We start from the raw sequence: 14,036 nt of genomic DNA on the forward strand, positions 1-14,036 counted from the left end.
TTGGGGTGCTTAATTTTTGTAATTGCTTTTTTTTATTTAAGATCTAGTAAAAAGGCTAAGTTCCGGATGTATCTTTTCTCTTTTTGTTTTTAATAAAATTTACCTTTTTTAAGAACAGGATTGGATTTTTGGTGTTCTAAGAGATTTGTGCATGTTGTCTGATTAGCTGGTAGCTACAGCTAATTTCCTTTGTTTTCTTTATCAGCTCTTCCCTGGAGGGGTGGTGAAAGGGCTTGAGGGTACCCCATAGGGAGGGATTCCCAAGTGCTCCTTCCTGGGTTCAAAGGTTCGGGGTTTTTTTGGTTGTTTTTTTTTTGCATTTGGGTGGTGGCAGCATTTACCAAGCCAAGATCAGAGAAAACTTGTAACCTTGGGAGTTTAATACAAGCCCAGAGTGGCCAGTGTTCATTTTTAGAATCCTTGCGGGCGCTGACTTTCTGCACTCAGAGGCAGCGTGGGGATTTAGCCTTGACAACACCGAGTCTCAGAGCCTGGGGCAATAGACTGGTGCCAGCAGGGCTCGGGCTAAGGGGCTCAATATAGCCGTGTAGAGGTATGGGCTTGGGCTGCAGCCTGGGCTCTGAGATGCACCCCCACTGCAGGGTTTCAGAGCCTGGGCTCCAGCCCAAATGTCTCCCCTGCTATTTTTACCCCTGTGGCCTAAATCCCCCCAAGCTCAAGTCAGATAACTTGGGCCCGCCACGGCCTTGCCTTGGGTCTTTTATTTCAATGTAGATGTTCCCCCTGACTGCCCAAGTCTGGATGTGGGTTCCACTGGCTAGAATGGCGCTAGAAGTGAGGCATTGCAATGTCTAAGTCCCTTTGTAGATCCAGCTTTAAGTCACTATTTTACATGCAGACTTTTTTTAGTCTATGGAATTCACTAAAATAGTATCTACCCACCTTCAGCAAGGAAAATACAGCACAGTTTTATTCCAAACACAAAGATCCTCATTCCGATTGATCTTACAGATAAATCTTTGCACACCCTCATATGTTATAAGCTCACAGTTCCAAAGACCTAGCATGAAATAATGGGCTACACAAGATCTAAGGATTAAACTGTAAATCAGCTGCACTCATTATTGTTTTGTCTTGCAAAAACTACAGTAGCAATTCTGAAGTCCTCTAAAATCTACACATTCACTGAAACATTTTCTCTGTGCCTCTTTCACCTCTGTATTTCTCAGGCTGTATATGAAGGGATTGGCCAGAGGAGTCAGAATTGTGTAGCAGACAGAGAACACTTTGTTGAGGTCTCTGAGTGTATTGTTTTTTGGTAGCAGATACACAATGATCAGGGTCCCATAGAAAATTGTCACCACAATGAGGTGAGAGGAGCAGGTGGAAAAGGCTTTTTGCCTTCCAGTGGTGGAAGGGATTCGCAGGATAGTGGAGATGATACAAACATAGGACATCACAGTTAAAGCAAATGGGGGCAATGTGAATAAAGCAGACATAATGGTAAGTACAAGTTGCAACTGGTAGATATCACTGCAGCAGTGATTTATTATTTGTGTAACTTCACAGAAAAAATGATCAATTTCATTGGGACCGCAGAAAGTTAATTGTAATAACATACCTGTTACTATGGAACTAGCCAATAACCCACTTACCCAAGACCCAGCTGCTAGCTGGAGGCAGAAACTGCCATTCATAAGGGCTGCATAATTCAGTGGTTTACATATTGCTAGATATCGGTCATAAGACATCGCTGCTAGGAGATAACTCTCAGTGGCTGCAAAGAAACCAACAAAGTAACATTGTGTGATGCAGCCACCAATGGAAATGGTTTTGTCCCCAGTCAGGAGACTGGCCAGAACTCTGGGCAGGATGGTGGAGCTGTAGCAGGTCTCCAGGCAGGACAAATTCCCCAGGAAGAAGTACATGGGGGTGTGAAGGTGTTGATCAGCCACAACTAGAGCAATTATGAGGATGTTCCCAGCCATGGTCACAATGTAAATCCCAAGGAGCAGCAGGAAGGGAAGAGTCTGCAGTTTGGGGATAGACCCAAATCCCAGGAGGATGAACTCTGTGAAGGAGGTTTGATTTCCCTGTTCCGTGTTTGCCATGGGGAAATGAACCAAACCCTGCAATAGAACGAGAACATTTATTAAACATCAACATCACATTAGCAATTTAAATGCATTAATGTTCAAAAGCTCCCTGTCCTTCAGGCCACCAACCCAAATACTGAGCTCAGCATACACACTTTGTGACGGGTTGGATCACAGAAACCCCCTGGAAGCTGCCAACCAATGTGCCAAGACTACTTCTATCCTTGTTTTCCCTGCCAGCTCAGGACTTCAGCACCCTGTCTTGCTGAGCCAGACACTCTTGTCTACTTCAACAAAGACCCAGAGTCTGAATTACCTGCCCCAAAGCTGCAGGTTTACCTGAAAACAGCTCACAGAAGTGTGCTTGTCTTTAGCACCCAGATGCCCAACTCCCAGTATGGTCTAAACCCAAATAAATCCATTTTACCCTGCATAAAGCTTATGCAAGATAAACTCATAAATTGTTCGCCCTCTATAACACTGATAGAGAGATATGCACAGTTGTTTGCTCCCCCAGGTATTAATACATACTCTGAGTTAATTAAAAAGTAAAAAGTTATTTTATTAAATACAGAAAGTAGGATCTAAGTGATTCCAAGTAGTAACAGACAGAACAAAGTAAGTTACCAAGCAAAATAAAATAAAATGCGCAAATCTATGTCTAATCAAACTAAATACAGATAGGATCCTCTCCAGTTCCAGAATGCTCCCTTTTACAGGCTAATCTCCTTTTAGCCTGGGTCCAGCAATCGCTCACACCCCTTGTAGTTATTGTCCTTTGTTCTAGTTTCACTTAAGTATCCTATGGGGGTGGAGAGGCTCCTTCTTTAGCCAGCTGAAGACAAAATGGAGGGGTGTCCCAGGGGGTTAAATAGACTCTCTCTTGTGGGTGGAGACCCCCTCCTCACCCTGTGTAGAATCCAGTCACAAAATGGAGATTTGGAATCACATGGGCAAGTCACATGCCCATGCATGACTCAGGACTTGCAGGCAGCAGTCACACCCATATGCTACCTTGAATGTCCTCAGGTAGACTTCTTATGTGGATTGGAGTCTTCCAAGCTCTTTTATCTGTTAAATCCTTCTTGATTGAACACATTCCTTTCCCAAGAAGTGACCAAATGTTCTAAGTAAGGCTACTTAGAAATCAAGCAATTATACAGCCAATGTTCATAACTTTGAACACACAAATGGTGCCTGCATGCAACTAGGATGAACATAACCAGTAGATCATAACCTTTACATAGATATGTTACATGGCATATGTAGCAAAACTCTATTCCAGTTATATCATACATACATCTATAAGCACCCCCACCTCATAAAGCCTTATGGGGTAAACTGTCACACATTTACAATGGAGGTTAACAGTATTGGAGACTGAGTGGGAAAAATTGACACACAAACGAGCTGCTGAAGCAAGCTCAGATTTGTGTAAAGACCCTAATGTATCTGATTGACAACACATTAAGCCTTGCTTACTATATTCTGCTCCAAAGAACTGACACTAGTGGTTTGCATTAAGTAAACGAGTTCACCAGGTGGAGCGTGGCAAATGAAGTTGTAGGCACTGGATTCCCTGAATTCAACAAGCCTCGTTTGGGCTGATAAAACACCCCACAGTTTTGCTGGCTGAGAATTGGCTTGGTTTAAACTTCAGAAGTTTCCCTTGTCCCCAACAGAAACCAAGGCTCCGTGAATGTGGTTGTGCCCTACGCCTTTTTAGGTAGTAATTTGATTTCATTTGTACTGTATCCCGTGGATCGTTTTTTATGCTGCTTTGTGATCATTCCATCACAACTTTTAGATTTCTCTACCAAGGGATATTGTTGATTCAAACTGCACAGTGACATTCTGATAATTGAATAATAGAAAATTCTATTGACATCTACGCTAGTAAATCTGTACATTTACAAGAGATCTAAACTAACATGATTCAGAAAATATGCCATCTATCATCTCCAAGGAATTTTATTTTTGTCCACAATTCCTTTTTATCCCCCGCCCACATTTCCCATTCTGAACTTTCACAACTTTGAAAAAGTTACCGAGAGGTAAAAGGAAAAATGAAAGTCTGTCCCCTTGCCATGCGGTAATTTTTCCAAAAATAAAAAAATAAAAATGAGGATTTCTTTTTAAATATATTGTATAGCAAAAAGAAAAAAAGAATAAGCTCAGAGGAAGATCGGGGAGAAATGTCACTGTTCATTTTACTTCACCCAGTAGTAAACAGGAACAAAAAAGAGAGAAGCAAAAGGCAAAAAATGTTAATGCAATATATTCATTTTTTTAAGTAAGCAAAAGTTTGAAAAAATGTAAACTGCTTCTTGATAAATGGAAACAAAATTACAAATGTAAACATTTTTCATTAAATTGAATTTCCATTTTTCAACCAATTCTAATGACTATTGGAAATATGTAAATAGAAACTAGTTGTCACGATTAACAAAACAAAGATAGAATAAAGGGAAAAAATAAAGAAAGGGAAAATGTAGGGTTAACATTAGGTAATATATCCTGACAGTGAGAAGCTTCAGGCTGTGAAACTGCCTTGCTTGGAAGCCAATAATTAGACAGTGGAACTCATTGCCACAATAAATTTTGGGGACAAGAACTTAATATGTTTAAAAAAGGAGCTTAACTTTTATATGAAAAATAGGACTGTTTTCTTTTCTTGCAAAAAGGTTGACAGGATAGCTGATAAAAGTCTTCAAATGTGTGAAGGGTTATTATAAAGAGGATGGTAATTAATTTTTCTACATGTTCACTGAAAGTATGATAAGAAATAAGAGCTTAATCTGCCATGAGGAAGAGTCTATTATTCTCTCTGGAGTTTAACAACAGTTCTGGAAGGGATCTTACACCTTGGAGTTAAGGGTTTACGTCCATCTCTGACTATTAAAGATCAGGATGAAACCTGACTGGGGGGACGGGGGAGGCAGATCATTCCACAAGTATTGCTGCAGAGTTCTTATACATTTCTCTGCAGCCTCTGGGGATGAAACTGTCAGAGAGAGGAGACTGGACTAAACAGATCTGGGACTGGTCCAGTCTGGAAAGCCCTGATCCTCTTATTGGGCTATTTAAAAGTAAAGTGGAGCAGACACTAATAAATGTACTCTTGGGGCCAGTCCTAGCAAAGAGATGGATTGGAGGAGACAGAGTTGTCCTTTCTTGTCTCTAGATTCTATCATTCTGTTCTAGGTTCCGCCAATGATGGTGAGAAATAGCATGACTTTTGCCCTCTCTCTGCCACAGTCTCCCTATTGGTTACATGGTGATATTATCACTGATGGACATATCAGGGGGAAGGCAAGACTGAATCAACTGACTGCACAGGCCTTTGATGGACAGGTTCTGTCTGAGCGTGTGGCAGCAGCAGTACAAGGGACAACACTCACCTTCAACCGCATGAGATTCAGCCTCCAGTTTAGCTTGGATCTCTCTGGTTTTGGTGACCAGGATTTAGGTTCTTCTCTCTTGTTTGGACCATGTCCTCATTCCTCTGTTGATAGGGTGTGGTTGCCTCCTCATAGAATCATAGAAATGTAGCACAAGAGGTCATCTGTGAGAGGGGTTTGTCTAACCTGCTCTTAAAAACCTGCAAAGATGAGGATTCCACACCGTTTCTTGCTAACCAGTTCCAGTGCTTAACTATCCGTAGAGTTAGAAAACTTTTCCTAATATCTGCTTGATGCAGTATGAACCAATTCCTTCCTTCTCTTCCATATTTGTATTCTTTGCTAGAGAAGGCTGTGTGTCCCCTGATGCCACTTCTGAGTGGGTTTTCCATTGGCTGACTCTGGGGAGTTCCTGCTGTTTTCACAACACAGAATTGGCAGAAACACCTGTCCTGATGAAATCAGCCTGCTTAGCTCAAAGGAGTTCTTTCCTCGCTGTGGGATAACTTAATTGCATTACTGAAAGGTTCTGATGTACCTAGCAAGGTCCTGATCCTACTATCCCAAAGCAGATCAATAATCCTTTCTTATGAGAGCAGTCCTGTCCCCTTCAATGAGACAATATGCCCCCATATGTGTTGTCCAAATGAGTCAGGTATGATGGACAGTAAGACTTCCCTGATTCCCTTCTATGATGAGATAAGGTTCTGTGGATGTGTGGAAACCGGTGGATGTGATAAATCTTGACTTTAGCACAGGTTTTGATATGGTCTCAAACAGTGATCTTGCCAGCAAGTTAAAAAAGTGTGGATTGGATGAATGAACTATAAGGTGGATAGAAATCTGGCTAGATTGTCAGACTCAACAAGTAGTGATCAATGACTCGATGTATAGTTGGCAGCCAGTATCATGCAGAGTGCCCCAGGGACTGGTCCTGGGGTGGGTTTTTTTCAACATCTTTATTAATGATCTGGATGATGGGATGGATTGCACCCTCAGCAAGTTCACAGATGACACTAAGCTGGGGGGCGAGGTAGTTATGCTGGAGAGTAGAGATATGCTCCAGAGTGATCTAGACATATTGGAGGATTGGGACAAAAGAATCATAGACTTTAAGGTCAGAAGGGTCAGAAGGGACCATTATGATCATCTAGTCTGACCTCAGAAAGCTGATGGGTTCAAGAAGGACAAGTGCAGAGTCCTGCTCTTAGGATGGAAGAATCCCATGCACCGCTAAAGTCTGGGGACCAACTGGCTAAGCAGCAGTTCTGCAGAAAAGGACCTGGTGATTACAGTGGATGAGAAGCTGGATATGAGTCAGGTGTGCCCTTGTTGCCAAGAAGGCTAACAGCATATTGGGCTGCATTAGTAGGATCATTGCCAGCAGATCGGGGAAATGATTATTCCCCACTATTCGGCATTAGTGAGGCCACATCTGGAGTAATTGTAGCAGTTAATAGCATAAATGGGGCAGACAGGACTGAGGAATTTGGATTTGATCTTGTGGACATTCCTTGGAGTCCCCAGTCACAGGAGGATAGCTGGTCTCTGGAATCTTGTTGTTTGAGAACTTGAGACCCCTGCAAATCATGGGTTACTATTGTTTGGATATGCTGTATAATCTACTGTGTTTGTACAAGCTTGAGACTAAATAAAGCAGAGACTTTGAATAAAGGCATTCTGGTGAGACTGCTTTAGACTAATAAAGAGAAGTCTTTAAGTACAGTATTTGATTTTATATGATTTATGCCAGCCATATAGCAGACAGAGCTGCTGCATCTCCCTTGGTTTATTTCCTGATACCGCCTCACAGAGAGTAAAGTTACCAAGTTAGGTAACAATCACAGCAGGGCTTGGTCCAGATAACAGCCATAAAGATCTTCCTGTTGATGTGTCCAGAGGTCACTGCTAGGGCCTATCAGTTTGCATCTGGCTCATGGGATTGTAGTGAACAGTAGTTAGTTTGCAGTGCCTACATAATGGGCATGCAAATAGCATTACTTCAGGTGTGGCAGATTATGTTGAACCTAGAGTCATTTTTGGCCCAAATATTAATTTTGATTTAAAATGTCTTTTTTGTTTCATAGAAATAAACATGGAATAAACATGGAAACGTTGTCTCTATTGCAATTGACTCCTAGTTAAACCACCATAATGGGAAAAAAGTAAGCCTACCTCCCACCCTGATCCTTCTCCTCAGTTGGACGACACAGACTTGAGCTCCAGCTGGCTTCTCCATTGTGTCTTTAGCAGCATAGGATGTAATTTGTACAACAAACCTTATGATAATATCATGCCTTATTCTAAACTAAATGGAAGGATAACCAAAAATCGATCTGTGACTAGGGTTCTTGGTTTCAAAAGGGTAACTTTAAAAAATTATGGAAATTAGTTAGGGAAGTAGATTGGGCTGAAGAACTTGCGGTAGAAAGTTGATTAAGAAAACGCAGAAAGTCTACAAGGGGTAGAAGATGGGAGTGATCAGCAAGGAAAGCTACCTTACTGAGGTCAGAACATGTAGGGACAAAGTGAGAAAGGCCAAAAGCCATGTAGAGCTCGACCTTGAGAAGATAATTAAAACCAACAATAAAAGGTTCTATAGCCATATAAATAAGAAGAGAACAAAGAAAGCAGAAGTGGGACCGCTAAACACTGAGGATGGAGTGGAGGTTAAGGATAATCTAGGCACGGCCCAATATCTAAACAAATACTTTGCATCAGTCTTTAATGAGGCTAATGAGGAGTTTAGGATGACAAATGGGAGGAAGATATTACCACATCTGAGGTAGAAGCCAAACTCAAACAGATTAATGGGACTAAATTGGGCAGCCCAGATAATCTTCGTCCAAGAATATTAAAGGAACTGGCACATGAAATTGCAAGCCCATTAGCAAGAATTTTTAATGAATCTGTAGACTCAGGAGTTGTACCGTATGACTGGAGAATTGCTAACATAGTTCCTATCTTTAAAAAGGGGGGGAAAGGGGATCCGGGCAACTACAGGCCTGTTAGTTTGACATCTGTAGTGTGTAAGGTCTTGGAAATTTTTTTGAAGGAGAAAGTAGATAAGGACATTGAGGTCAATGGTAATTGGGACAAAATACAACATGGTTTTACAAAAGGTAGATCGTGCCAAACCAACCTGATCTTCTTTGAGACAGTAGCAGATTTTTTAGCCAAAGGAAACGCAGTGGATCTAATTTACCTCAATTTCAGTAAGGCATTTGATACAGTTACACATGGGGAATTATTAGCTAAATTGGAAAAGATGGGGAGCATTATGAAAATTGAAAGGTGGATAAAGAACTTTTTAAAGGGGAGACTACAATGGGTCATACTGAAAGGTGAACTGTCTGGCTGGAAGGAGGTTACTAGTGGAGTTCCTCAGGGATAAATTTTGGGACTAATCTTATTAATCTTTTTATTACTGATTTTTGCACAAAAAGTGGGAATATGCTAATAAATTTTGCAGATGACACAAAGCTGGGAGGTATCGCCAATACAGAGAAGGACCGGGATATCATACAGGAAGATCTGGATGACCTTGTAAACTGGAGTAATAGTAATAGGATGAAATTTAATAGTGAAAAGTGCAAGGTCATGCATTTAGAGATTAATAACAAGAAGTATTGTTATAAGATGGGGACACATCAGTTGGAAGAAACAGAGGTGGAGAAGAACCTCAGAAGGATGAATTCAAACTGGAATAGGTACAGAGAAGGGCTCCTAGGATGATCTGAGGAATGGAAAACCTATCTTATGAAAGGAGACTCAAAGAGCTTGGATTGTTTAGCCTAACCAAAAGAAGGTTGAGGGGGGATATGATTGCTCAGGGTTTAACTGATTGCCATATTTGGGGTCGGGAAGGAATTTTCCTCCAGGGCAGATTGGCAGAGGCCCTGGAGGTTTTTCGCCTTCCTCTGCAGCATTGGGTATGGTTCACTTGCTGGAGGATTCTCTGCAGATTGAGGTCTTCAAACCGCAATTTGAGGACTTCAATAACTATAACTCAGACATAGGTTAGGGGGTTGTTACAGGAGTGGGTGGGTGAGATTCTGTGGCCTGCATTGTGCAGGAGGTCAGACTAGATGATCATAATAGTCCCTTCTGACTTTAAAGTCTATGAGTCTATGAGGGTACGTCTACACTACGGGATTATTCCGAATTTACATAAACCAGTTTAGCAAAACAGATTGTATAAATTCGAGTGAGCGCGGCCACACTAAACACATTAAATCGGTGGTGTGCGTCCACGGTCCGAGGCTAGCGTCGATTTCTGGAGCGTTGCACTGTGGGTAGCTATTCTGTAGCTATCCCATAGTTCCCGCAGCCTCCCCCACCCCTTGGAATTTCCGGGTTGAGATCCCAGTGCCTGATGGGGCAAAAATCATTGTCGCTGGTGGTTCTGGGTAAATGTCGTCAGTCACTCCTTCCTCTGGGAAAGCAACGGCAGACAAGCATTTCGCACCTTTTTTCCCTGGATTGCCCTGTCAGACACCAAAGCATGGCAATCATGGAGCCTGTTTTGCCTTTTGTGACTGTCACCGTATGGGTACTAGATGCCGCTGACAGAGGCGATTCAGCAGTGCTACACAGCAGCATGCATTTGCTTTTGCATGACAGCAGAGATGGTTATCAGCCATACTGTACCATCTACCATGCCATAAATTGGTAATAAGATGATGATGGTTACCAGTCCTTTTGCACTGCACCTTCTGCTGCTGTCATAAGTGCCCCTGGCTGAGATCAGCCGGGGGCGCAAAAGCCAAAATTGGGAATGACTCCCTGAGTCAATCCCTTCTTTTTAGTATCTAAAAATAGAATCAGTCCTGCCTAGAATATGGGGAAAGTGTACTAGAGAACCAGTGTATCATAGAACCAGAGAGCACAGCTGCTCTGTGTCAGATCCCGCAGAAATTATGAGCTGTATGCTATTCACAGGGGGTGCTCCTGCAACAACCCCACCTGTTGATTCCGTTCTCCCCCAGCCTTCCTGGGCTATCATTGCAGTGTCCCCCCAGTTGTGTGATGAAGTAATAAAGAATGCAGGAATAAGAAACAGTGACTTGTTAGTGAGATATGAGGGGAAGGCAGCCTCCAGCTGCTATGATAGTCCAGACAGGACATTAAGCAGTGTGGCGGAGAGAAGCCCAGCATCCCGCTGCTAGTCCAGGGACAACTGAATCTTTTCTTTACACATGAAGGGTGGGGGCTGATGGAGCTCAGCCTCCTGTTGCTATGATGAAGACAGTTACCAGCCATACTGCACCATCTACCAGGAATGATCAGGAGTTTTTGACCCAGGTGCCCCCGGCCGACCTCACTGGAGGCCAGCCAGGAGTACTCATGGGCTGACGAGAACGGTTACCAGTCCTTTTGCACTGCACCATGTGCCAAAAGGCTGATGATGATGGTGGATATCAGCCATATTGCACCATCAGCCACCCATGGCGGAGGGGTGGGGAGCGAGGATGTTGGTGTTGACTGCTGCAGCATCGCATCTATCTGCAGCATTCAGTAAAGATAGGGTGACATGTAAAATAGTCAAGAGAGGATTGTTTTCCCTTTCACTTCTAGACGTGGATGGGAGGGGGGTAAATTGCCGAGCTATGCCCTGAACCACAGCGGGCACTGTGTTTGACCCTAGAAGTATTTGGAGCTCAGCCAAGAATGCAAATGCTTTTCGGAGACTGCAGGAACTGTGGGATTGCTTGAGTCCTCAGTCCCCGTTCCCTCCCTCCATGAGCGTCCATTTGATTCTTTGGATTTCCGTTACGCTTGTCACGCAGCAGTGCGCTGAGTCCCTGCTAAGGCGTCTGTCTGGAGATTTTTTAAAAATGATTTTGAATTTCGTCTTCTGTAATGGAGCTCTGATAGAACAGATTTGCCTGCCCTTACAGCGATCACATCCGCATGGTCCATGCTGGAGCTCTTTTTTTATTTTGATTTTTGACTGCATCGCCACCCGTGCTGATCGGAGCTCCACGCTGGGCAAACAGGAAATATTCAAAAGTTCGCGGGGCTTTTCCTGTCTACCTGGCCACTGCATCCGAGATCAGATTGCTGTACAGAGTGGTCAGTGGTGCACTGTGGGATACCACCCGGAGGCCAATACCATCGATCTGTGGCCACACTAACCCTAATCCGATATGGTAATTCTGATACTAGCGCTACTCCTCTCGTTAGGGAGGAGTACAGAAATCAATTTAAAGAGCCCTTTATATCGATATAAAGGGCCTCTTACTGTGGATGGGTGTGGCGTTAAATTGGTTTTACGCTCCTAAAACCGGTTTAAACACGTAGTGTAGACCAGGCCTGAGTCTATGAGTCTACTGGTTGATCACAGGATGACTATGAGCTACCAATGTGATATGGCCGTGAAAAAAGCTAATGTGGACTTGGGCTGTATCAGGCGAGGTACTTCCAGTAAAGATAAGAAGGTGTTAGTACCATTATACAAGGCACTGATGAGACCTCATCTGGAATATTGTGTGCAGTTCTGGTCTCTCATGTTTAGGGAAGGATGAATTCAAACTGGAGCAAGTACAGAGTAAGGCTACTAGGCAGGGCCGCCCAGAGGATTCCGGGGCCCCCCGCTTTGGTGGTAATTTGTTGGTGGGGGGTCCTTCTGCTCCAGGACCCGCCGCCAAAGTGCCCCGAAGACCCGCTGCGGGGCCCCCCGGCACTGAATTGCTGCCAAAGTGGGACCCGCTGCCGAAGTGCAGCTGGGTCTTCGGCGGTAATTCTGCAGCAGGGGGCCCCCGCGGCAGGTCTTCGGGGCACTTCGGTGGCAGATCCCAGAACGGAAGGCCCCCCCGCCACTGAATTACCACTGAAGACCCGGCTGCACTTTGGCAGCGAGTCAGGGCAGAAGGGCCCTCCGCCGCCGAAGACCGGGAGCAGAAGAAGCTCTGGGGGCCCGGGCCCCGTGAGAGTTTTCCGGGGCCCCCGGAGTGAGTGAAGGACCCCGCTTCAGGGACCCTGAAAAACTCTCGTGGGGGCCCCTGTGGGACTCGGGGCCTGGGGCAAATTGCCCCACTTGCCCCTCCCCCTCTGGGCGGCCCTGCTACTAGGATGATCCGAGGAATGGAAAACATGTCTTATGAAAGGAGAATCAAGGAGCTTGGCTTGTTTAGCCTAACTAAAAGAAGGTTGAGGGGAGATACGATTGCTCGCTATAAATATATCAGAGGGATAAATATCAAGGAGGGAGAGAAATTATTTAAGCTCAGTACTATGTGAACACAAGAACAAATGGATTTAAACTGGCCATCAGGAAGTTTAGACTTAAAATTAGATGAAGGTTTCTAACCATCAGAGGAGTGAAGTTCTGGAACAGCCTTCCAAGGGGAGCAGTGGGGCCAAAAAACATACCTGGCTTCAAGACTAAGCTTGATAAGTTTATGGAGGGGATGGTATGATGCGATAGCCTAATTTTGGCAATTAATTCGTGTTTGACTATTAGCGGTAAATATGCCCAATGGCTTGTGATGGGAGGTTAGATGGGGTGGGATCTGAGATAGTACAGAAAATTCTTTCCTGGATTTCTGTCTGGTGAGTCTTGCCCACGTGCTCAGGGTTTAGCTGATCACCATATTTGGGGTCGGGAAGGAATTTTCCTCCAGGGAAGATTGGCTTAGGCCTTGGGGGTTTTCGTCTTACTCTGCAGCGTTGGGCACGGGTCACTTGCTGGAAGATTCTCTGCACCTTGAAGTCTTTAAACCATGATTTGAGGACTTCAGTGGCTCAGATATAGCTTTGATACAGGAGTGGGTGGGTGAGATTCTGAGGTCTGCATTGTGCTGGAGGTCAGACTAGATGATCATAATTGTTCCTTCTGACACTAAAGTCTATGCAGCTATGTTTTTATATTTTTATTAGATTTTTCTGTATTTGATTACGAGACTTTATTATCTAACACAGAGAAACAATATCTGGGGACCAATACATCCAAAACCTTATTGCAAACAATAGAACAACAATGTAAACAGGGGCGATATACAGGGATTTGCTTTGATATTTAGTGGATTTTGTGCTTTATGCAACATGTCAACTCTATGCTATACAGCGTCCATTTTCAGGACCAATGTTTAGGCACCCACAAAGAGAAAAGTTACCATCATATTGTATGTATCAGTGCTGAACAGAAGTGATTGACAGAACTGTCTAGAACCAAATTGTCCTATGTCCTGTGCCCCACAAATTCTCTGACTCAGTAAATCTCCATTTCTCTTTTAAGATGAGTGCTGAGATTTTCCAGGGCAGTTTTCAACTTAATTTCAATGGGGACTTTTTGACCAAATCACCCAGGTAGCTTTGAAAACCTTGAGCTAAGGGGCAGGTTTTCAAAGGTACTTTAGGTGCCTAAGAGGAGTTTAAAAAGCATGAGGGATAACTCAGTGGTTTGAGTATTGGCCTGCTAAACTCAAGATTGTGAGTTCAATCCTTCAGGGGTCATTTAGGGAACTGGGGTAAAAATGTATCTTGGGATTGGTCCTGCTTTGAACAGGTGGTTGAACTAGATGACTTCTCAAGGTCCCTTCCAATGCTGATGTTCTATGATCTTTTGGCCTAACAC

The 14,036-nt window shown here is 43.7% G+C and overlaps 1 protein-coding gene across 1 annotated transcript; it reads right to left on the reverse strand.

The window, feature by feature from the left end:
- Nucleotides 1-1,060: 1,060 nt before the first annotated feature.
- LOC120381303 (olfactory receptor 10A7-like) lies at nucleotides 1,061-2,721 on the reverse strand. The gene is made up of 2 exons (XM_039499498.1): nucleotides 2,685-2,721; nucleotides 1,061-2,090 (listed from the first exon to the last, which is right to left on the reverse strand). The coding sequence occupies exon 2, from the start codon at nucleotides 2,070-2,072 to the stop codon at nucleotides 1,083-1,085; it is 990 nt and encodes a 329-aa protein (XP_039355432.1). The 5' UTR covers nucleotides 2,073-2,090; nucleotides 2,685-2,721; the 3' UTR covers nucleotides 1,061-1,082.
- Between the last annotated feature and the right edge of the window lie 11,315 nt (nucleotides 2,722-14,036).

Source organism: Mauremys reevesii, linkage group 13 (genome assembly GCF_016161935.1).
Source record: "Mauremys reevesii isolate NIE-2019 linkage group 13, ASM1616193v1, whole genome shotgun sequence".
NCBI lineage: Eukaryota > Metazoa > Chordata > Testudines > Geoemydidae > Mauremys > Mauremys reevesii.